Here is a 25,538-nt window from a genome sequence, read left to right as displayed (position 1 = left end):
CATATCCATCATATATCAGAACTTGTTCTGCTTAAATACCCTTTATTAAGCATATGAGACCTAAGCGAGTATTAGAAAGTTCTGCTGCCTCTATTTGGAACTGCTTACCCAGTGGCTTACTAAGGAGGTGAGGGTGGTCCGCCCCCAGTTGCAGACCTCCTAAGGGCGAGGCAACCCTCCTCCTCATGTTGCCATGTCTGCACGCACCTTGGCGTCCCCTATACCTTTTTTTACTTTCCCTGCACGAGGTTGCTGCCTGCATGGGCATCGACACTTTCTCTGATGCCACTTCTGGGATCCGCGCCTAGAAAGTGACATCAAAGAGTGAGCCTACACCAACGTGGGCAAGCTGTTCATGCCAGAGAAGTTAAAAAGCTACAGAGAAAGGGAAGGGAGCGTGTGCATGGTAGGGGGGTGGGGAAAAGAGTGGGGGAGGGGCACCACTGTCCCAGGTGCCGCTCACTCTTATTGCACTACTGTGCTTACACTTAGATATTAGACAATTCTGCTCATTAAGATTCTTTCACAAACAGCTTATAAACATGTTTTTTTTAATTTCACAAATGTCCTCTTCAAGATTTATTATTTTGTTACCCCCTCTTTTACAAAGGTGCGCTATTGCTTTTTAGTGCACGGTAATTAGCGTGCATGTTAGCCTATGGACATGTTAGTGCACGCATTGATTTAGTGCACGCTACACGCGTGCTAAAACGCTTAGCACACCTTTGTAAAAGAGGGCCTTAGTTTCATTCTAAATTTTATTTTTTATGTTACTCTTTAAAGACTGATTTTTTTTTTCCCCCCTCCGTCATTGGTTTCCGTTTCTGATCTGATTTGGACCTTTTCTGGGAGAAAGCGGACTAGAAATTTGAATGAAAAAATAAGACAGTCAATGCTAACCTGAACAAGGACAGCCTTCTAAACCAATGAGTGAATCCCCTTGTGCCTAAGAGGGAGATTTTTCTCCTACAGGTGCTTTTTGACCAGTAGAGAGTTATTCAATCTAGTCTGAAGGGAGGACAGAGAAAAACGGCTCATGAGGGACGTGAGAAGGATGTAGCTGATGATAGGACAGAGTACGGTATTAGGGTTCAAGAAGGGATTGGACAATTTTCTGAAGGAAAAGGGGATAGAGGGGTACAGATAGAGGACTACTATACAGGTCCTGGACCTGTTGGGCCGCCGCATGAGCAGACTGCTGGGCACGATGGACCTCTGGTCTGACCCTGCAGAGGCACTTCCTACGTTCTTATGTCTTGGTCATGATCTCCTACAAGAGACTCTGGCCTAAGTTCACCCTGGACCATTAGTGACTGGAAGACATTTTACATTAAACAAAATATGAAGCAGAAAGAGAAGACATAGAGTTCCTTTTACAAAGGTGCGCTAAGCGTTTTAGTGCATGCTAGCCACACTAAACACTAATGCTTGCCTGTTAGTCTATGAACGTATTAGCGGTTAGCGCACGCGTATATTTGGCACTCGCTAAAACGCATAGCGCACCTTAGTAAAACAGGGGGATAATCTCTTTTCAGAGCCCATATTTGTCTGCCGACTGGGAAGGGGGAAAGCCACATTTACTGTAGCCCCAGAGTCTAACCCCCTCTTTTACTAAGGTACGCTAACCAATTTAGCGCGTGCAAACTGATTTAGCGCATGCTAATCGAATTAGTGTGCGCTCAATGCTAACACGTCCATAAACTAACATGCACCTGTTAGCATTCAGCACGCGCTAATTCGATTAGCACGTGCTAAATCAGTTTGCGTGCGTTAAATTGGTTAGTGCACCTTAGTAAAAGAGATGGTATAAGTGGCACTCAGAACTGAACACAGAAATGTGGGGGTATGTCCCAATTCTGTGCTCAATTTAATTGCATAATGAATCAATTAGTGACAATAATTGGGTGACAATAATCAATTATTGTCAACAATTAGAATTTACTCGCATTTCTTGCTAGGGCACATTTTTATAAAGATGAGCCTTTAAATTCTAGTGCCTGCATCTGAAAAGGGGTTCCAGAATGTGCATGCACTATTACATAATATGCCCAAGTTAGGCACAGATCACAGCACTAGGTGATATTCTATAAACAGTGCCTGAGCAAGAGAGCTATTTATAGAATAGTGCTTAAGCCCTGATCTTGTAGGGACACCAACAGTTAGGTGGTGGTAGATGGTTTATTGCTACCTAACTTAATTGGCTGTAAACAATGTGGTAATTGACTATGTTGTTTAAAACCAAATAAAAACTAATAAAAAAAATGTAGGCACTGAAAATCTCATGAGATTCCAAGAATCTCATGAGAATCTCAGAGAGGGTGTGAGCCAGAAGACCTTGAGCATGCACAGATGCTCAAGGTCACGCAGCAGCCCAGTATGGATCAGCGGCGGGCTCTTTTGGCACTGGCATGTGTATGTCTTGTGGGTTGGCGCATGCCGGTGTACACTGCAGGTAAAGGTTTGGCGGTAGGCCACAGGGGGAGCAAAACTGATTCCCGGGGTATGGGGTGAAGTGAGCAAAGCTAGTGGTCTCAGGCGGGGGGAGAGGGTGCTGTTTTAGGGATGGGATGCAGAGGGAGAGAAACTGAGTCCTGGAGTGGTGTGGTATTGAAGCCAGCAGTGCCAGTGGCCATGGGAGAGGGGGGGGGGTCTATTATAGGAATGTGGAATGAATCATCTGAGCTTCCCTTATTTTCTATAGGGAAACTCGCTTTGATATACGAGCGCTTTGATTTACAAGCATGCTTCTGGAACAAATTATGCTCGCAAACCAAGGTACCACTATATTTTATTTTTCTTGCTATTCAGATATAACAGAGGATGTCACTAACCTCACATAACCACTTTAGAAAAGGCTAGTGTGCCAAGAGCTATATGACTACTGTAAAGCTTACCCCACATATTTCTTTGTATATGATGGAAGAAAACTAAGTACAGCTCAGCCCTGATCACAGACTTTGAATGAGTCCACAATGGTCAACAGCATCAGTAATTTTTATTCTCATGCATTTTAACAGGGTACATACTGCATATAGGTGACTAGAAGCACCTGAAATGGGACTAATTCCATAAAGAAATGTGGGTGTCTGCTTTACTTTAGAGAAAATTTTTGAAAAGTCGAAGGGGTCCTTTTATCAAGGCGCGGTAGGGGTTTAACGCACAGAATACCTGCCGTGCTAGTCGCTAACACCTCCAGTGACCAGGCATAAGTATTTTTGTTTGTCGCGGGGGTTAGTGCATGATGAAATGTCTCACGCGTTAACCCCGCTAGCGCGGCTTGATAAAAGGAGCCCTAAGTGTTATTTTATGAAATAATTATTTATTCATTTCAAATATGTTTATTGAAAATTTTAGTCAAATAAAATAGAACAATTAATTATTTAAATCAAAGATAATTCCATAAATTTGAATTAGCACAGCTTTAACTTTCAAAGTATTAAAAAAACCAAAAACATTAATTTCATGTTTATTTTAGACATTTCCTGCTATTCATATCAGGTCTCAGTATAATAATGTAACACTTGGGGATAAAGATACATCCCAGTAGTCCAGCACTAGAAGCTTGGATAGCAAATATCTCTACTGCTACTGTGTACTTTCCTCTTGTGCTCAGATATGCTGGGATGAAAGTCAACCAAACGCTGCAGAACACCAACATACTGAAAGTAATGTTCTTGGCCTCATTGAAACCATCGGGCAGATTTCTTGATAAGAACGCAATGATGAAGCTGATGGCCGCCAGAAATCCCAGGAAACCCAAGAGACTGTAAAATGCAATTGCTGACCCTTCATTACATTCTACTACAATTATCCCAGTGTCTACATGCATATTAAGGTATGGGAATGGGGGAGCAGTACACAACCAGACAAGACAGATAAGCACTTGAAGAAGAAAACAGGAAAGAATAATAGAGAATGAGACGCGGGAACTCATCCATTTCTGGAACCTGCTTCCAGGCTTGGTAGCATGAAAGGCTGTAACCACAGTGACAGTTTTGGCCAGTATGGAGGAAAGAGAGATGGAGAAGATGATTCCAAATGCAGCCTGTCGAAGAATGCATGTTGTCACCTGGGGACGGCCAATGAACATCAAGGAACAGAGAAAACAGCTCATAAGGGAAGTGAGGAGGATGAAGCTGATGTCCCGGTTATTGGCTCTCACAATGGGAGTGTCTCGGTAAGTAATGAAGATTCTCAAAATGACTGCATTAATAAGAAAGAAGAAAATGCTGCTGATAGTCAAAGCATTCCCCAGAGAGTCTTCATAGGACAGGAAGGTTATCAACTTTGGGATACAGCTATTTCTCTCATGATTGGGTCGTTGGTCTTCACTGCATGACACACAGTTGTCCATATCTAAGGAGAATTAATATTGCCTGAATATATCATAAACAGTTTGGGATAGTGCATGAACACAGTTGTATTAAATCTATTGATATTCATTCTCTGTGCTTCAATTACACTAGAAAATGTAACACTGCATAGTGTCAGTCTTAAGCAAAATCATGGATACCCTTAATCTACAAGCCAAACAGAGCAATATATACATATTAAAGTCTTTGATCCCTGTCTAATTTTGTATCCATCTCTGAGTTTCACAGAACTGGAACCATAGTGAATAACTCACAGCCAGGATATCACTCACCACTTTGGCTGGAAATTTCTCCCTCTGGACAGGGAACACAGTCATAGCAGCAGACAGGTTCTCCTTCCCTGGTTAATTTCCTGAAGCCGGGGGGGCATCTCTTAGTGCACGTGGCCTGTGGAGGTGTCTAAATATTGAAAGATAAATATAGGTAATTTGTTATACCATTCAGCTATTATTGCTGAAATACAAGTTTCTAGGGAAGATATGACTGACCTTCTTGTTTAAGGAGGAGTAAAAGGAACTGAGAGTTAGACTGTACTGCAGAGGCTCCCACTCAGCTGATAGAATTTGTGATAACATCAAGGCTCTATTGTTAGACTCCGTAAGTGACATCATCAGATAGTAAATTGTGACTATTTAAATCATGACTGCCCTACTGCATAGTGGGGTGAGCTAACTACCTAACCTAATTGTTTGAAAAGGAGCCAACAATTTTGGGAGAGAGAATAATTGCAATAAGATGTGGAAGGACATTTTCAATAGGACGTCTAAGTCAGAGTTTAGACATTTTGAGAAAGACATCCAGAATTTCAGTAGTAAAAATGTTAATTCTCAAAACTGCCACATGTAAAACACATAAAAGCAAGCTGTTCTGATGTGGTACCCAAGCGTGGTACCACAAGTAGATTAGAAACTGGTTGACAGACAGACACCAGAGGGTGGTTGTTAACGGAAGTCGCTTAGAGGAAAGAAAAGTGAGTAGTGGAGTCCCTCAGGGTTCGGTGCTGGTACTGATTCTGTTCAATCTGTTTGTGAGTGACATTGCTGAAGGATTAGAAGGAAAAGTTTGCCTTTTTGTGGATGATACCAAGATTTGTACCAGAGTAGACACCGAGGAGGGAGTGGAAAACATGAAAAAGGATCTACAAAAGTTAGAGGAATGGTCTAATATCTGGCAACTAAAATTGGATTAAAAATAGGAAGGAGCCATATATACTGGGAGGCGAGAGGTTGATATGCACGGATGGGGAGAGGGACCTTGGGGTGAAAGTGTCCGAAGATCTAAAGGCAAAAAAATGGTGCGACAAGGTGGTAGCTGCTGCCAGAAGGATGCTGGGCTATATAATGAGAGGTATTGATGCTCCTGTACAGGTCATTGGTGAGACCCCACTTGGAGTATTGTGTTCAGTTTTGGAGACCTTATCTGGTGAAGGACAAAAAAGGACTGAAGCGGTCCAGAGGAGGGCGACGAAAATGATAGGAGGTTTGCGCCAAAAGTCATATGAGGAGAGACTGGAAGCCCTGAATATGTATACCTTGAAGGAAAGGAGGGACAGGAGAGATATGATTCAGACGTTCAAATACTTGAAAAGTATTAATGTAGAAAAAATCTTTTCAAGAGAAGGGAAAATGATAAAACCAGAGGACATAATTTGAGGCTGAGGGGTGGTAGACTCAAGAGCAACATGAGGAAATTCTCCTTTATGGAGAGGGTGGTGGATGCCTGGAATGTGCTCCCGAGGGAGGTGATGGAGATGAAAATGGTGAAGGAGTTCAAAAAATCATGGGATGAACACAGAGGATCTAGAATCAGAAACAATAGAACTAAGGCCAGAACTGGGCAGACTTATATGGTCTGTGTCTGTATATGGAGAATGGGCTGGGGAGGGCTTCAATAGCTGGAAGGGTGTAAATGAAGCGGAGTGAGCTTTGATGGAGACTTCAGAAGTTGGAACCTAAGAGCAGTACCGGGCAGAGCTTTGGATTAGAGAATGACACAGGGAAAAAAATCTGTCCCCGGACCACCATCCCCTTCACCGCCCTGTCACCACCATCCCCTTCACTGCCCCATCCCCGTAACATCCACTCTTCCCTCTCACCACCTCACCTCCCTTCAGTAGCCCGAGAATCTCCCTCCCCCTTACCTTCGCAGCGCGTTAATAAAGGAACTTACTGAAGCGGGTGGAGACTGCCTGCCTGCTTGTGCTTAGGTCCCTGGCTGGGCTCGAGCTTTGTTTGGCATCAGGGCTGCCAGGAACTCTCAAAGCCAAATCTACAGCCAAATCTATCTCCCACCTCCCCCTTACCTTCACGGCGCTTTAGTAAAGAAACTTACTGAAGCCGGCAGAGACTGCCTGCCTATGCCTGCACTCGTGTGTGTGTTTGCGGAAGCTTCTCCTCTGATGCAAATGGAAGTTGCATCAGAGGAGAAGTTTACGCCCACACATACGCGACTGCAGGCAGGCAGGCTTCACCGGCTTCAGTAAGTTTCTTTACTAAAGCACCGCGAAGGTAAGGGGGAGAGAGAGACGGAAATAGATTTGGCTGGCGGGAGGGAGGGAGGGTACCATGCACAATCAGTGGACCGCATGCCTTCCCTTCCTTAATTGTGAGGGCAAGACCATTCACCACTCCATGGGGCGGTGGATGGCCTTGTTCCCGTGCCAACAGAGAGCACTTTTTCCACCCCCACCATTTCAGTTGGTTACCATGGCTACCCGCAGCTAGCCGCAGGTAACTGCGACTGTGTCATTCTCTACTTTGGATTCTTGCACTGAAATAGCTAAGAAGTAAAAAAAACAACAACAAATTTTTGGGTCTATATCTGTCATTATCTACTATGTTACTATGTCCTACCCTGTTAGAACAGCTTGCCATCATATGATTGAAGGAGAATCCCAGATCAACTGAGAAGGTTTTGAGGAGTCCTGCCAATTCAGCTTATTATGGATTCCCCTGCCAAGATCATATGAACAGCAAGGAGATCCAATTACTCTCTCCCTCCCTCATACCCACTGATGCCACAGCTCCCACAGAAAGTCCCTGCCCTACATCCTCACACACTACTGACATTCCCCACACACTATAAACTTCAAGAGAAAAATCAGCAGGAGAGATGACCACTCCCTCCTGTCGCTTGGCCCTACTGAACCTTGACACCCACCCCCAAACCCCTGGCACCCTACCATGATATCCATAAACCTCCAGAACTCCAACCCTAAACCCCGAGCACCCCACCCTGACACCCCTTTTGACTACTAACATAGAACCCAGCATTACATAGCTATAGTTTGGGTTCCTCTTTCCCACAAATATCACTTTGCACTTTCTCACATCTGCCATTTTTATGCCCAGTCTTTCAGTCTCACAAGGCCCTCTTGACATTTTTCACAATCTTCTTGTGATAAACAAGTTTGAACAACTTTGGCCCTCTTTTACAAAGGCACGCTAAGCATTTTAGCGTAGATTTAGCGCACACTAAACCAATGCGTGCGCTAACTGCTAATGTGTGTTTAGGATAACATGCCCGTGTTAGAAGATAGCATGTGTTTAGCGCGTGCTAAAAAGCTTAGCGCACCTTTGTAAAAGAGGGGGTTTGTGTAATCAGCAAATTTTAATTATCTCACTAGATATTCCCATCTTTAGATCATTGATAAGTATGTTAAAAAGCAGTGGTCCCAGAACTGACTCTTTGGGGAACATCACTATCAGAACATAAGAATATAAAAATAGCTTGACATGGTCAGATCAATGGTCCATATAGCCCAGTAGCCGATCCTCACAGTAGCCAATCCAGATCACTAGTACCTGGGAAAAACCCAAAGAGTAGCAACATTCCACGCTACTAATCCAGGACAAGCAGTAGCTTTCCCATGCCTGTCTCAATAACAGATATGGACTTATCTAAACATTTCTTAAAACATGCTACACTATATGTTCTTACCACAACCTCTGGCAATGCGCTCCAGAGCTTAACTATTCTCTGAGTGAAAAATTATTTCCTCTGCTTAGTTTTAAAAGTATTTCCCTGTAACTTCATTGTGTCCCCCTAGTCTTTGTAACTTTTGATGGAGTGAAAAATCAATCCACTTGTACCCATTCTACTCCACTCAGGATTTTGTAGATTTCAATCCTATCTCCCCTCAGCCATCTCTTTTCCAAGCAGATGAGCCCTAACCATTTTAGTTTTTCCTCACACGAGAAGAGTTCCATCCCCTTGGCCACTCTTTGAACCTTTTCTAATGCTGCTGTATCTTTCTTGAGATAAGGAGATCAGAATTGAATGCAATACTCCAGGTGAGGTCCACACCATGGAGCAATGCAGAGGCATTATAACATTTTTAGGGCTCCTTTTACAAAGGTGTGCTAGGGCCTTAATGCGTAGGATGATGCACGCTAAACTGCTCCGTGCGCTAGCCGCTACAGCTTCCTTTTAAACAGACAGTAATAATTTTGCTGGCACGCTATAGCTCACGGTAATTTTGTGCGTGCGCTAAAACCGCTAACGCACTTTAGTAAAAGGGGCCCTTAGTCTTGTTAACCATCCCTTTTTTAATAATTCCTAGCATCTTGTTTGCTTTTCTTGGCCACCACTGCTCATGGTGTGGAAGGTTTCATTTTATTGTCTACAATGACACCTAGATCTTTTTCTTGAGTACTAACCCCCAAGGTGGACCCTAGCATCAGGTAACTGTGATTTGGGCTCGTCTTCCCAATGTGCATCACTTTGCATTTGTCCACACTAAATTTCAACCGCTACTTGGATGTCCATTCTCCCAATTTCCTATGGTTTGCCTGCATTTTTTCACAATCTGCATAAGTTAAGAACATAAGAAATGCCATCTCCGGATCAGACCTTCGGTCCATCAAGTCCGGCGATCCGCACACGCGGAGGCCCTGCCAGGTGTACACCTGTCGTAATTTATAGTCCACCATATCCTTACATGCCTCTCTTAAGGAGATATGCATCTAGTTTGCTCTTGAAGCCTAGGACGGTCGATTCCGCAATAATCTCCTCTGGGAGGGCATTCCAGGTGTCAACCACTCTCTGAGTGAAGCAGAACTTCCTGACATTAGTCCTGAACCTGTCCCCCCTTAGCTTCATTTCATGTCCTCTAGTCCGTGTCAAATTGGACAATGTAAATAATCTTCTCTGCTCTATTTTGTCGATTCCTTTCAGTATTTTGAAGGTCTCGATCATATCCCCACGCAGTCTCCTTTTCTCAAGGGAGAACAATCCTAGTGTTATAAGTCTGTCCTCGTATTCCAGTTTCTCCATACCCTTCACCAGTTTTGTTGCTCGTCTCTGCACCCTCTCCAGCAGTTTTATATCCTTCTTTAGGTAGGGAGACCAGTGTTGGACGCAGTATTCCAAGTGTGGTCTGACCATTGCCCTATAAAGCGGCATTATAACTTTCTCCGATCTACTCGAGTTTTAACAACTTTGAACAGTTTAGTGTCATCTGCAAATTGAATCACCTCACTTGTCGTTCCAATTTCCAAATCATTTATAAATAAGTCAAATAGCACTGGTCCCACTACAGATCCCTGTGGCACTCTATGTTTTCTCCCCTCCATTGAGAAAAATGACTATTTAACCCTACCCTCTGTTTTTTATCTGAATCCACAACTGAATTTTGCCTCCTTTCCCATGACTCTAATGTTCTCAGGAGCCTCTTGTGAGGAACTTTGTCAAAAAGCATTCTGAAAATCTAGATATAGTATATCAACTGGTTCACCTTTATCCACATTTTATTTATACCTTCAAAGAAGTCAAGCAAAATGGTGAGGCAAGATCTCCCTCAGATGACTCTGTTCTATTAAATCATGTTTGTCTCCTCCCTCCCAGCCGGCTCCAATTGATGATCTTTACATTTTCATCTCAGCGTTCCTGATGAAGGGATATTACTCTCCTGAAACCGGGCTTGGTTAAACCTGACACCGTGTTTTTTACCAGCTTTTTCAAGACAGATTCAAGCTAAGTCGGCTGTGGCCTCTTTTTGTTTTCATTGGGGGATTGGCTGTGGAGGATTCTTAGAGTGTTTTTTGCTACTTTTTCACTCTTAGTGGTTCTGCACTTATTTGCACTTTGATTTTTGCACACGTGGGGCAATCCATGATGGTGTGCAGGCAGAGTTAAATCACCTTTGTCTTTTGTGTGAAGCGCTGGAGTTTTTCTCCCTTCGCTGATCCTCCACACTGAGGTTGCCTCTTCCCCTAAATTTAATTATATTGCATTTGTTTGCTATTTTAGGGGTGTCTGGTTAGCACTCTACACTCTGAATCCTCCGACTGCTTTTTGCCTTTGTTTTGTATTTTTTTTAAGTATCTTTGGCAAGTTTTTGAGGAGTTACTTTCTGCTTCATTTATGTATATATTCTGTCATTTTTTTCTTTATAATAATCTTTACGATTTTGCCTAGCACCTACATCAGACTTGCTGGTCTATAATTCTCCAGATCACCTCTGGAACCCTTTTTAAAAATTGGCATCATATTGGCTACCTTCCAGTCTAGTACTATGATTAAAGAAAAATTTCAAATTACTAATAGCTCTGTAAGTTAATTTTTTTAGCTCTGTTGGCACTCTCGATGTATACCATCCAGTTCAGGTGATTTGTTAGTGTTCAATTTGACAAATGAACCCATTACATCACCCAGTGTTACAGAGATAAGTATGAGTTTATCTGATTCATCAGAATTGAATATTATTTCTGGCACCAGTATCACCTCCATGTATTCCTCAGTGAAGACCAAAGGAAATAAGTAATTTAATTTCTACACAATAGCATTGTCTTCCCTGAAATCCCTTTTTATCTCTTGGTCATCTAGTGGTCCAACTGTTTATCTTCCCATCTTCTTGCTTTTAATGTATCTAAAAAATATTTTATTATGTATTTTTGCTTTCAGTGCAATCTTCTTGTCAAGGTCTCTCTTCACCTTCCTTATTAGCATCTTGCATTTGACTTGGCATTCCTTGTGCTGTTTATAATTATTTTTTGTGGAAAGAAAGATCTTTCTTCCACTTTCTAAAGGATTCTCTTTTAGTTCTAATAGCTTCCTTCATCTGTTAACCATGCTGGCTGTCATTTGGCCTTTCTTCCTGCATTTTTAATACATGGAGTATATCTAGTCTGGGCTTCCAGAATGTTATTTTTTTAGATAACATCCATGCCTTATGTATAATTTTGACCTTTGCAGCTACACCTCTAAGGCCCTTTTTTACTAAGGTGCGCTATTCTTTTTAGCACATGGTAAACATTAGAGCACGCTAAACACGTGCATGTTATCCTATGGACATGTTAGCAGTTAACACACGTGTTGATTTAGCGTGCATTAAAATGCTTAGCGCACCTTAGTAAAAGAGGGGGTAAGTTTCTTTTTTACAATTCTCCTCATGTTATCATAGTTTCCTTTTTAAAGTTAAGTACTTTTGTATTAGATTTTCTGTGTACACTTATTCCAGGGATTAAATCAAATGTGATCATTTTAAGATCACTGTTATCAAGTGGTCGCAGCGCCATTACCTCCCTGACCAATTCTAATGCTCCACTAAGAACTAGGTCTAGAATTGCTTCACCTCTTGTTCGTTCCTGAACCAGCTGCTCCATAAAACAGTCCTTGATTTCATCAAAGAATTTTATCTCCCTAGCATGCCCTAATGATATATTTACCAAGTCAATATCAGGATAGTTGAAAATACCCATCATTACTGTGTTACCCAGTTTGTTAGCCTCTCTAATTTCTGATAACATTTCAGCATCTGTTCATTCAACCTTGTCAGGCACATAGTAGTACAATCCGATCACTATCCTTTTCCCCCTTAGACATGGAATTTGTACCCATAGGGATTCCAAGGTGTGTTTCTGCTTCTGTAGAATTTTAGTCCATTCATTTCAAGGCACTTATTAACATAACACTGTACCTCCACCAATTCAATCCAATTTATCACTATGATATAATTTTACTCTGATGATAGTGTTCAATTGGTTATCTTCCTTCTACCAGGTTTCAGAGATGCCTAGTATAACTATTTTTTATTTTAAGGGTGCTAAAATAATGCAAGCACTAACCGCTAACTCGTCCATAGCATAAACTGCACATTAGTGGTAAGCGTGTGTTTAGTGCGTGCTATTTAGCATGCGCTAAAAATGCTAGCACACCTTTGTAAAAGAGGGGTTTAGCGCAATATACTCTAACTCTCCCAAATTGTTTCTTAGGCTTCTGCCATTTGCATACAGACATCTCAAACAGTGTTTATCATATCTATTTACAATTTGTTCAGCAGTTGGCATAGATAATTTGCAATCTTTAAAATCAAACTGCTGTGTATTTAAGGAAAACTAGTCTACTGTGGCCTCTATGGCAATCTCACTATTGAGCAACTATGTCCTCACTTTTATGATGATATATTTTAAAGATACCGCTTCCTGAACCATACTCTTTTGAGCAATTGTCAGGCTTCCTCTAGTTTCTAGTTTAAAAAATGTATTTATTTATTTAAGTAGAATAGTGACTCCTTCCCTAATATGTTACCCACTTCCTAGCTAATCTAAAACCCTCCTCCCTCACCTCATCTATGCATTGAGACTCATGAGCTCTGCCATGTAACATGAAGCACTTCTAAAAAAGCTACCCTGGAGATTCTGGATTTTAACTTCCTACCCAAGAGCCTAAGGGGTTCTTTTACTAAGGCAAGCTAGTGTGTCTTATCGCGCGCTAAATGCTAATTCATGCTAACGCAACTATGGGCTATAATGGATGCGTTAGCACGTGTTAGCATTTAGTGCCTTAGTAAATGGACCCATAAATTTGGCTTCCAGAACCTCTTATGTCATTGGGACCCACATGTACCAAGATAGCAGGTTCCTCCCCAGCACTAAAATCCTAACTAGGTGACAAATGAGATCTACCACCTTCGCACCAGGCAGGTATGGGCAAGTGATCCTGATGTCCACCATCTACCCAGATATCTTCCTGCCTAATGATTGAGGCCCAAATTCTGTAACCAGCGCCTATAGTTAGGCACCTATTTCAGGGGTGCCCAACTAGTTAGGCGCCTATCTAAATTGAATAATAAGCTCAATTAAGTGTTTTAATCAGCACTGATTGAAACATTGGCGCCTAGCAAGAAAGCGCGATTCTGCAACAAAGCACCTCTAAATATTTAAGCGGCCTTCAAAAAATAGGCGCTATGCATGTTAGGTGTGGGCGTGGCTACATGTTAAGTGCTTTATTGCAGAATTGTTTCTCTTAAGCATACTTAAGTGCTCAGCTAGGCGCCTAAATTTTAGTTGTGCCTAGAGCTGGCCTATTTCTTGTGTGCCTCCAAAATAGGTTCCGCTCAGTGTGATTCATTAAACAGTACCCAATTTTACTTGAATTGTATTGAACAGTGTCTAATTAGGCACCTAACTTTTGGGCGCTTCTTATAGAATTTGCCCTTGAATCTTCCACTATAATGGCTATCCTAACCCTTCCCTCTTGGGCAGAAGCTCTGGAAGACACATCCTCAGTGCGAGAGGACATTGCTAACCTGGTGAGCAGGTCCAAGCCACAGAATTGCCTCATACTTCACCAGGGTGATGTTTGCCTTTTTGAAGATCTCCCTTCTACCCCACTATAGAATCTGGGCTCCTTCCAACTATTCTGAAAGCACTTGAAAATTAGGCTATTCACAAAAATGTAATGCCCTCTTCCCCCCTATACTCAACCTCCAACCCCATTATGCTGTTCCTTCCTTATATTGAGCTCTTGTAAACCATGCCGAGCTCTATAATTATGGAGAGGATGTGGTATATAAACTTAAGGTTTAGTTTAGTTTACTTCGCCAAGGCAGCACAGAGGTTGCTAGACTGGAGGTGAGACTTTTCTACAACAGCCCTGTAGGTCTCCAGTGAAAAGAGTCCCTACTATTATAATTGCACATTACTGTAAAATATGCGGCCTCTTTTACAAAGCTGTGCTAGTGGCTGCGCTGCGCTAACGGCCTCGAAGCCCATAGAGATTTAAAGGGCTTCGGGGCTATTGCCGTGAGGCTTTGTAAAAGAGGCCGATGGTGTTTTGTTATGTTATTTATATCTTCTATATCTGTTTATTAGTATGGTAATACCTTTATATATACTTTATTTTCACATTTAGTGTATACCTGAACGTAATTTCTATTTATTTTACTAAGGTGCGCTGGCCAATTTAGGCCCTCTTTTACAAAGGTGCGCTAAGTGTTTTGGCGTGCATTTTACTTGCGCTAAATCAACGTGTCTGCTAACTGCTAACATGTCCATAGCACGCATTAGTGTTTAGCATGTGATTAGCATATGCTAATATTTACTGCGCGCTAGAAAGCATAGCGCGCCTTAGTAAAAGAGGAGGAGTTTCTAAGCAGTTTGCAATCTGCTACTCAAGCATTTTCCCTATCTGTCTTGGTGGGCTCAGAATTTATCAAACATAGCCGGGGTACCATTTGATATTTTATCAATTTTTTTGATTATTTATTTATGAATCTTTTGATTTTTTTATATGTTTATAATTATTTATTTACTTGTATGTTTTTAGACTCCAGAGGCAGGCCTTGCAGCCAAAACAGGGCTCATGTTGAGTACTTTATTAAGTAAAGACTTTTATATTGAACATTTGGTTTCCTCAAATATCCTTTATGTTATCCGTGGACAGTCGTCCCTTCTGTTTGCTTTTGCTTACATTGCAGGTGCTACTTGGGACCTGAATTAGTATATGATTAGGAAAGGCGCTGGTAACCTGTTTGTGACTTTTATGTGGCATGATATTTTTGTGATGTTTTATGATGGTTGATATTGCTGTTATGTGTGTGATTTTGATTATGTTGGTACTTTGTTGTGTCCCGCCTTGAGATATAAGTCAATAAACTATAAACTTCATCCAAAGAATGGTAGAAAACTGGAACGCTCTTACGGAGGCTGTTAAAGGGAAAAACACCCTCCAGGGATTCAAGACACAGTTAGACAAGTTCAAGCTGAACCAGAACGTACGCAGGTAAGGCTAATCTCAGTTAGGGCACTGGTCTTTGACCTAAGGGCTGCCGCGTGAGCAGACTGCTGGGCACAATGGACCACTGGTCTGACATAAGCGACAATTCTTATGTTCTTATGCCTCCACTTAGGTGTTACTGGGGGTCATAAGAGTACAGCACCAAATTTTTAAATTGTTTAATTAATGTTTTATGTTATTATTGGATGAACACTGGCACTGTCAATTACCATACTGATTAAGCCACTTATTAAAATGTTAGGTGCAGATTCCAAACTTAAGCGTCACTAGGCAGCCAAAATTACGGCACTTAGCAGTACCTAATGTAGGCACTTTTTACAGAAAATGGCCATTATTTTCCTGTTCATCCACTACACAGTTTAGGTTCTCTTCTACATCCATGTCTGATGATGTAAAAACCATAGGCAACTGAATCTTTGGGAAAGTTGTACCAAAACCAGATTAAAATAGAAGACTTTATTTGTGATATATGAGCAGTTGTACAGAATATTATCTCATTGTAACAGAGTAGACACCGAAGAGGGAGTGGAGAATATGAAAAAGGATCTGCAAAAGTTAGAGGAATGGTCTAATGCCTGGCAACTAAAATTCAATGCAGAGTAATGCATTTGGGGATTAATAATAGGAAGGAACCGTATATGCTGGGAGGAGAGAAGCTGATATGCACGGATGGGGAGAGGGACCTTGGGGTGATAGTATCCGAAGATCTAAAGGCGAAAAAACAGTGTGACAAGGCAGTGGCTGCTGCCAGAAGGATGCTGGGCTGTATAAAGAGAGGCGTAGTCAGTAGAAGGAAGAAGGTGTTGATGCCCCTGGAGTATTGTGTTCAGTTTTGGAGACCTTATCTGGTGAAGGACGTAAGAAGACTTAAGGCAGTCCAGAGGAGGGTGACGAAAATGATAGGAGGCTTGCGCCAGAAGACGTATGAGGAGAGACTGGAAGCCCTGAATATGTATACCCTAGAGGAAAGGAGAGACAGGGGAGATATGATTCAGACATTCAAATACTTGAAGGGTATTAACGTAGAACAAAATCTTTCCCAGAAAAAGGAAAATGGTAAAACCAGAGGACATAATTTGAGGTTGAGGGGTGGTAGATTCAGGGGCAATGTTAGGAAATTCTACTTTACGGAGAGGGTGGTGGATGCCTGGAATGCGCTCCCGAGAGAGGTGGTGGAGAGTAAAACTGTGACTGAGTTCAAAGAAGCGTGGGATGAGCACAGAGGATTTAGAATCAGAAAATAATATTAAATATTGAACTAAGGCCAGTACAGGGCAGATTTGCACGGTCTGTGTCTGTATATGGCCGCTTGGTGGAGGATGGGCTGGGGAGGGCTTCAATGGCTGGGAGGGTGTAGATGGGCTGGAGTAAGTCTTAACAGAGATTTTGGCAGTTGGAACCCAAGCACAGTACCGGGTAAAGCTTTGGATTCTTGCCCTGAAATAGCTAAGAAGAAAAAATTAAAAAATTTAAATTGAATCAGGTTGGGCAGACTGAATGGACCATTCGGGTCTTTATCTGGCTTCATCTACTATGTTACTACGTTATGTTACTATTAATTTAAGTATATTTAAATATAAAATCTTAAGTGCTAGAGGTTTGTGTAACTGAGGACAGAGTCCACGAGAATGCTGTTTATCAATCTCTTAAAGTTTGTCTTTTATTAACCAGATCGAGTCCCTCTGGCGAATATAAGACTAAGGATTAGATTAGAATATAAGACTAAGGATTAGATTAGAATTAGAACAGAGCTCATGGGGATGGGGTGAAGACAGAAATAGAGCCTGTGGGGGCAGGTTGGGGATAGGGATGGAGCCTGCTAGGATGGGGGAGATGGGCACAGAGCCTGCAAGAATAGTGCAGGGACAGGGACAAACTTTGCCTCATGTTTTTCTCTAGTGGAGAAGTCCACTGGTACAAAAAACATCTAATGGTAGCTCATGTTGATGACTTCACCCCATTTGGGTAAATCAATCCATTGATCCTAGGGAATTTTCATAAACATTGGTCAATTCAGCTAAGCCTTTACTAAATCAGATTTAAAATTGACCTCTTCCTGTCTAATCCAGTTTCTCCTTGACCACTTCTAATATACATTTCCAGAAATGTTCTTCTCAGTTTTCTCTGCATTTAAACATGCTCACTTTTATCAATTCAAAATTTGTTTGCAAAGTCTACAGCTCTATTATTTTAGCATAGCATAAAATTGTGATAATCCAACCCCACAGCTATAGCTAACAACCTGCATAATGCAACATGGTTAAGGGCCTTCCTTAATTTATTTGCAATATTTCAGAAATTTCACCTGATTAAATGTGCTTTCCCAGATGATCATCTTCTCATTTATGGTAAAATCCTGCCTTTGAAAAGGATTATAACTTCCCACAATTCTGTGCTGGATTATCCCATTGGGTAGGTAGACCATGTTTATAATATTGTAGGGGACATTTAGGTCTCCATTCTCATTAAAAAATACCTCATCTTCCAGATTGTTCTTAAAGTGAACCTTTTTCAGATAATGGTGAAGCTGAAAAAAAGATAAGAGTTAAAGTTTCAATAGAGAATTTGACTTTGAAGTTTAAAAATATATAAACTCAACCAAGAACTGTGTTGCTTGGAAGGCCCTACTGATAGCTGCAATACAGCCAGCATATCTCTAGGTCTTACTATTATACACAAGGCATCAAAGGTGGTAATAAGCAAACATGATAAAATGGCATTCCATGAAATGGGTTATATTATTATTATTACAGTATAATCTCATCATAACGGATTCGCTTATAACGGAACCTCGCCTATAGCGGATGAGGTCCGCTGGTCCCGGCTGTGTGCCTTTATTAACATACAGAAAATAATTGCATATAGCTTACTTTCAGATATAATGGAAAAACAATTTGGTCCCCAGAGCCACTTTTAGCTGTAGTTTTGTACAGCTATAATGGACATGCAGGCTCCGCCTACAAGGCACATGGCGTGCTGATGATATAGTATCAAAATGGAGCCCAGAAGAAAATGACAGAGTATTTTTCTTTCCAGTACAGTACAAAATAATGCTTTAGAACAGGGGTGTCCAACTTCGGCCCCGTGAAGTATTTTGTGCGGCCATAGTCGAGGGCGATGCAGTGTTTTCCTCTGCTGTTCCCGGCTGTTTACCGTCTTACTGGCTCCCTCCTCTGTCTTGCTGCAACATTTGCGTGTTTTTGCGGCCCCAGAAACATTTTTTTCGGCCAATGCGGCCCAGGGACGCCAAAAGGTTGGACACCCCTGCTTTAGAACATCTTTTAGTGTTCAGGTTTTGCAATCATTTCGCGCCATACCAATGTTTTGCTGAGTTTTGTTCTTGATGTTGCTGATATGGTTGTGCAGTGACTGTTGTTCATTGATTGAACGTTGTTTTAAGTTGACCTAAATAAAGTTTTTAAAAAATGCAAATCTAGATACAACAGACTGTTTTTCCAAGTCCATTATAATGAGATTATACTGTATTACTGAAAATTTATAATAAATATTATTATTATTACTCTTAAAATATAAGTCCTTTTTAAATAGTTGCAGTAGCAGCAGCTGTTTGGCAAACACTCCAACGGCCATTAAAACCCTATGGGCATCAGAGCAAATACCACAGCAGCACAGAATCATGCCTAGTGGCGCCTAACCCCCTCTTTTACAAAGGTGTGCTTTTTAGCACATGCTAAATATTACCACGCACTAAACACACGCTTAACGCTAATACGTGCATGTTATCCTATGGATGCATTAGCGGTTAGCACAATAATAAAAACAAGTGGAATTGTCCAATAAGAAAAGGTGCAACAAATACGGCCTGCGTCAGGAGTCTATAGGTAATGTATAAAATCATATAAACACATATAGAGACATATTAACACTATAATAATAAAATATATGCTAATAAAAATATTAAACACATTCAAAATACTAAAAATATATTAGAAAAGAAACAGCAATTTGCATATAAAAATTTCATTAACCAATGCAAACAAACATATACTTTGCTGTTTCTTTTCTAATATATTTTTAGTATTTTGAATGTGTTTAATATTTTTATTAGCATATATTTTATTATTATAGTGTTCATATGTCTCTATATGTGTTTATATGATTTTATACATTACCTATAGACTCCTGACGCAGGCCGTAGGGCCGAAACATGTACATGTCGGGTCAAGTATTTTTGGAAGAATAAAGAAAAACCTCATTGTCCAGATGAGTTGAAAGACATCTTTATTTGTTGCACCTTTTCTTATTGGACAATTCCACTTGTTTTTATTATTCTATCTTTTGTGGATTTGTTTCCCCTGTGTTTTGCGCTCCTTAGCGGTTAGCGCACACATTGATTCAGTGCATTGCTAAATCAGCGCACCTTTGTAAAAGAGGGCCTAAATCTTTCTTCACCCTTAAACACGCCTACTTTAAGGGGAGTGTGTGGCGCAGTGGTTAAAGCTACAGCCTCAGCACCCTGGGGTTGTGGGTTCAAACTCCACGTTGCTCCTTGTGACCCTGGGCAAGTCACTTAATCCCCTCATTGCCCCAGGTACATTAGATAGATTGTGAGCCCGCCGGGACAGACAGGGAAAAGTGCTTGAGTACCTGAATAAATTCATGTAAACCGTTCTGAACTGCCCTGGGAGAACGGTATAGAAAAATTGAATAAATAAAAAAAAAATTAAAATAAATAAATAAATACTTTGATGTCATGTGCCACTAGGTACAATGTGATACGCATCTATCTTTTTAAGCACAATTCTACAAAAGGTAGGTGCCCATCTCCCAATAAATTTTTTTTTTAATGATGAGCTTCTTAAAGCTCATTATTGAAGTCAATTTGCTAATTAAGTCATGTGCCTAACCTTAGGCACTTCAAAAAACGAACACAAATGATGAAATCTAAATTGTGTTATCTAAATAGGGGAAAAGACCTCAAATGCCCTGTGTCAAGTTTCAAGTTTATTAAGATTTTGATTTATATGCAATATCAAATATTTTCAATGCGTATTACAAAAATTAAAATTTGGGGAAATTAATAAATTATTTAAACAATAGACATAAAAACATATCCATAGACAATAAAAAGTACATAAGGATTACTAGGATAAAATTACATTTGTTTAAAACAAACAAACAAAAAAAACAAAAACAACAATATTTAGGGAGGAACAACGTCAGGAAAGGTATGGATAGGGGAAGAAAAGGGAAAAAAAAGAAAAGATTATCTAATTTAAGAATCAAATGCATCTCTATAAAAGTAACTTTTTAAGTTCTTTTTAAATTTTTCTAGAGAGGTTTCAGCGCGTAGAAAAATAGGAAGTTTGTTCCAGAGCTGAAGTCCAAAAATAGAAAAAGTTGTATTTCTTCTAGTGCCTATTATTTTTAGCGTTGGAATGGTTATTAAATATTGTTCTGTTGATCGAAGAGATCTGGCAGGGGAATAGGGTACTAAGTACCGATATAAAAATATTGGGGTATTAGTTTTCCGAATTTTAAATATAAGTAGCGCAATTTTGTATGTTATTCTATGTGAAATCGGTAGCCAGCAAGTTTCAAGTTTATTAAGATTTTGATTTACACGCTTGATTTACATTGCTTGATTCAAGGGCACCCGGGGACAAACAATATTATCATTGGTGTAAAAACTCCTTCTAATTAAGTGTAGCGCAGAAAAATAATTTTTTTTCACTCAAAACCAGCAAAAACTGATGTAAAATCACTTATCTTTAAAGTGGTTTTTGACCTTAGCTGGCTCTACAGTTTTTGAATGAGACATTGAGAATCAGTTGTTGTTTAGAAAAAAAGAGTTGGTCCTTTGAAATTTGGACCATGAGCTATTAAGCAAGTGTATTGAATATATATAAAAAAGGAAACAAAAATATTTTTCTGCACTACACTTACCCCCTCTTTTACTAAGGTGCGCTAAACTGATTAGTTCACCCTAATCGAAAACGCTAATGCGTCCATAGACTAACATGCATGCATTAGCGTTTAGTGTGTGCTAATTCAACTAATGTGCGCTTATCGGTTAGCGCACCTTAGTAAAAGAGGGCCTTAATTAATTAGGAGGGGTTTTTAGATCACACCCTTTGCTCCCGGGCCTCCTTGAACCAAGCAATGATCTTTTTTTGTTTTTTGGAGTTTATTTTGTGGTTTTTGAACACAATTTTGCTTACACTTTGCACTTTGATACTTTGGTCCTAACCTTAGGCACCCATTTATTTATGCACCTATCTTTAGGCATCTCATAGAATTTTGCCACGGGATATCCAGGCTTTCATTGGCTTCTAAAAGTTCTCTTAGTAGTAGTGATAAACAGCACACTAACCCCCTCTTTTAATAAGGTGCGCTAACCGATTAGCACGTGCTAAATGCTAATGCATCCATAGACTACAATGGACATGTTAGCGTTTATCACACACTAAATCGATTAGCGCATGCTAAAAAAGTTAGCGCATGCTAAATCGGCTAGCGCACATTAGTAAAAATACCCCTAACGGCTCCTTTAACAAAGGAGCTTTAGGGCCTTAATGCATGGATTAGCGCACGCTAAATTGCCGCGCATGCTAGCCACTACCACTCCTTTTAAGCAGTCGGTAATTTTTCGGCTAGCTCACGCTATAGCGCAGGCTAATCCAGTGCGCGTGCTAAAAACGCTAGCGCATCTTTGTAAAAGGATCCCTATATCTATGATATTCTCTTTATCTGAACCTTCAAATCGTGTACTCAGCACTTGTTGCTCTACCCCAGCCCCACCGTCAATCACAAGACAATACTCCAGTGCTCGTCAACCAGTGTGGAATTTTATTTGGCCGCAGCCATAACTACACGATACAATAGCCAAACCGAGTCAGCCTCACACAAGGTAAGGCAAGTAGGCAGTGAAGTCGCATCCGCCTCCTCTGAGTGTCGGATTGAAAAGAACGCCTTTCCTTCCACCCTCCGCCATCCTTTCTCTCCTTCCTGACCTGCTCTTTCTTGATTGGCCCTCCTCACTGCTCCTCCCCTCCCCTAGCCTGGCCTTCTCTGCCGCTCCCTAACCTTTCTTCCTACCCCCCCCCCTTCGCAACGGCTTTGGCCGATTTGGCTGCGCTCCCCCCTAGACGGGATGGTAGCTTGTTTTTAACTTTTAAAATTGTTGTTTTAGGTGCTCATGGACTGTATTTAGAGTTGGAAACTTATAAAGGGTAATTGTTAACAAATTTAATAATGATAACTCTTAAATCTATATTAAGTAACTGGACAGACTTTTCAAAATTAAATTATATTAGATTAATAATTACGTATGTTCGATATGTACACACTTACACCCTCTTTTACAAAGGTGTGCTAAGCGTTTTAGCGTGGATTTAGCTTGCGCTAAATCAATGTGTGTGCTAACCACTAATGCATCCATAGGATAACATGCACGTGTTAGTGTTTAGTGCGTATGTAGCATGCGTTAAAAAACTTAGCGCACTTTTGTAAAAGAAGGGGTAAGGTGCACTATGCTAAATGCCTACACGTCCATAGACTAACATGCATACATTAGCGTTTAGCGTGTGGTTAAGCACTGTTCCCTCTAAGCTGAGCAGGTGTCCTCCAGCTGCATTGCTACCACTAGGGGGTGGAATATTTTCAGTCGCTAAGGACAGGTATGTTCCCTGGAGTCCTGCAGAACTTGCCTGTCCCTCACAATTGAAAAATGTGACAGTAAAACAGCACCCTCTATTGGTGAGACTGTGGGTGGAGGACTCCTGCTCAGCTTAGAGGGAACACTAACAGCGGCCGGATAGCTATCTATACATGTGAAAAGAGCTGCATGTGGCTTCTACAGCAGCATTAAGGGAAGACTAAACTGATCAGTATCAAAAATATTCCCAATCCTATTTAGAAATGTAGGTGTCATAATCATGTTTTCAGACCTTCTTTGTTGCCATGCATGGTTAGTCAAATCCTTACACTGGTCTTTCTCACATTCTAAGGCCATTTTTAGTGCTGTTTTCCATTTTCTGAATTAATGGCTATGTGCTTATTTTGAACCACCAAAAAGATATTAAAAAACAAACCAGAGATTAATTAGATAAGGCTAATACTTTCGGAGAAAAGACCTCAGTATTTTCCAGGGATTATTATCACCTGGAAAACTCTATGACAACTATACAGCTGCCAAAGGAAAATACATCCTTGGTCCAGAAAAACTCTGTTAAATTTCTCAATTTTCTCTATCAGTCTCTCAAAAACTTATTTATGTGAATTTTGTATAGAAATAGGAAACCAGCACTTATCTTATTAGGAACACTCTCTCCTCTGGTGGTGGCAAAAATCTTAGCAGTTTTTTTGATAATGTTCTCCCAGTGCTGCTATTACTATAACGCATGGGAGAGAAATGAAAGAAATAGAATTCCCGACATGGCCCTGTTTTGTGTTATTGCTGCATCAGGGGAAATTATAAAAAGAAAAAATCAATTAATCATCCTTCAAAACATTTCATACAACAGGTAAAACATTTTAACTAGAAACATATAGAAACATAGAAGATGACGGCAGAAAATGGCCATAGCCCATATAGATCTTATTACAGGGACATCTAATGGCATAGATCACTCCACTCGTGTCACATGTGGTAAAAGTTTTCAATTTATATTCTCTGCTGTCCTTCGGGTTAATAAATGATGTACATTCTTGAGATACTTGGCAGATAGAGCAATGTCCACGTTGGGCACGATGGACCATTGGTCTGACCCAGCAGCAGCGATTCTTATGTACCTGATGACCCACCCTGATATTTCTGTATATTGCTGAATATCAAAACTCCCCTACTTGTTGGACAAATAATCTCTTGTAGATTTTTGTTCCTGGAATAGGTAGTTGTTATCTGTATCTCCCTAAAGCATCAATGAATAGATAAGCAATTTCAGTGTTTTTTTGAATTTCTCCAAAGAACCTTGCTTGTTGCGAGTGTCATAAAATACATAATAACAGGTCTGTCTCAGATCTAGGTTCCGTATACTGTAACAATAGATCTCTTTGGTTATAAAGTACTCTTGTATATGACTTTTTAATACAGTTCTCAGGATAAGAGCTTTCTAATAATTTGTCTCCCAAAATCTTCACTTGATCTTTAAATTCATTTTTTGTGGAACAAAGTCTATGATATTGGAGAAATTGGGAGTTAGGGAGACTTTCTTTAAGATGATATGGATGAGAACTTGAAAAATCTAAAAAGGTATTCCTATCCGTCTCCTTACGGAAAACAGATATAAAAAAAGCCTCATCTTTAATCTCTATTAGCACATCTAAAAAAGAGATCTGCGGCACATCATGTAGCATAATGAACTTGATTGTAGGTAAACAAGTATTCGGGAAAGCAAAAGATTGCAGATTAGATAATTAGAAACATGTCGGCAATGTATCTGCACCAAAAGACTGCAATTTGCGAACCATTCGGAGCTGTAAACAAATTTATCTTCGAAGTTCGCCATGAATAAGTTGGCTAAAGAGGGAGCACATGTAGCCCCCATAGCCATTACAGACAGCTGCTGATAAAAAATTATTTGAAAAATGAAATAATTTTTAAGAGAAACAGACAATAATAGGATCAAAATTTCCAAAGGCACGTGATGGAGATGCATTTGATTGTTCAAACATTCTTCCAAAATAGTCAATATTTTGGAATATTAGTATACAATGTATACTAATATTTTATATACTAATACAATATATACTAATATTATGTATACTAATACATGTACTATGTCTACTAATACAATAACAATTCATATACTATGTATACTAATACAATGTATACTAATATTTTGGAATATTAGTATACAATGACTGAACATCCAGAGCCACCAATATGATAATAGTAGTAGGATGATATTGAGATAATCTCAAAAAATGAGTCATGTATTGAACGAAAGATTTTGTCAATGGAACTAATGGTTGATTCACTCGCTCAAGTAGGGAGCCATATGCCAATACTATTGGACATCCAGGGGGCAAAGTAAAGCTTTTATGTATTTTGGGCAGGATATAGCAAAAAGGAATATTCGGATATTACGGATTCAAAATCTTTAACTCATTCTGAGTAACAATGTTTTTGAAACCATTAGTTCCATTGACAAAATCTTTCGTTCAACACATGACTCATTTTTT

At 40.2% G+C, this 25,538-nt stretch overlaps 1 protein-coding gene across 1 annotated transcript in view; it reads right to left on the bottom strand.

The window, feature by feature from the left end:
- Positions 1-2,990: 2,990 nt before the first annotated feature.
- Positions 2,991-25,538, bottom strand: part of LOC117346274 (vomeronasal type-2 receptor 26-like) — a 70,132-nt gene continuing 47,584 nt past the window's right edge. The window contains exons 5-7 of the mRNA XM_033915675.1: positions 17,698-17,919; positions 4,646-4,772; positions 2,991-4,356 (exon numbers count right to left, since the gene is read on the bottom strand). Of these exons, the coding sequence (XP_033771566.1) occupies positions 3,467-4,356; positions 4,646-4,772; positions 17,698-17,919 (1,239 nt within the window). The 3' untranslated portion in view covers positions 2,991-3,466. The remainder of the gene's footprint in view (positions 4,357-4,645; positions 4,773-17,697; positions 17,920-25,538) is intronic.

Source organism: Geotrypetes seraphini, chromosome 12, assembly GCF_902459505.1.
Source record: "Geotrypetes seraphini chromosome 12, aGeoSer1.1, whole genome shotgun sequence".
Lineage (NCBI taxonomy): Eukaryota > Metazoa > Chordata > Amphibia > Gymnophiona > Dermophiidae > Geotrypetes > Geotrypetes seraphini.
The sequence above is the reverse complement of the archived record's forward strand: the minus strand, read 5'-3'. Positions and strand labels throughout refer to the sequence as shown.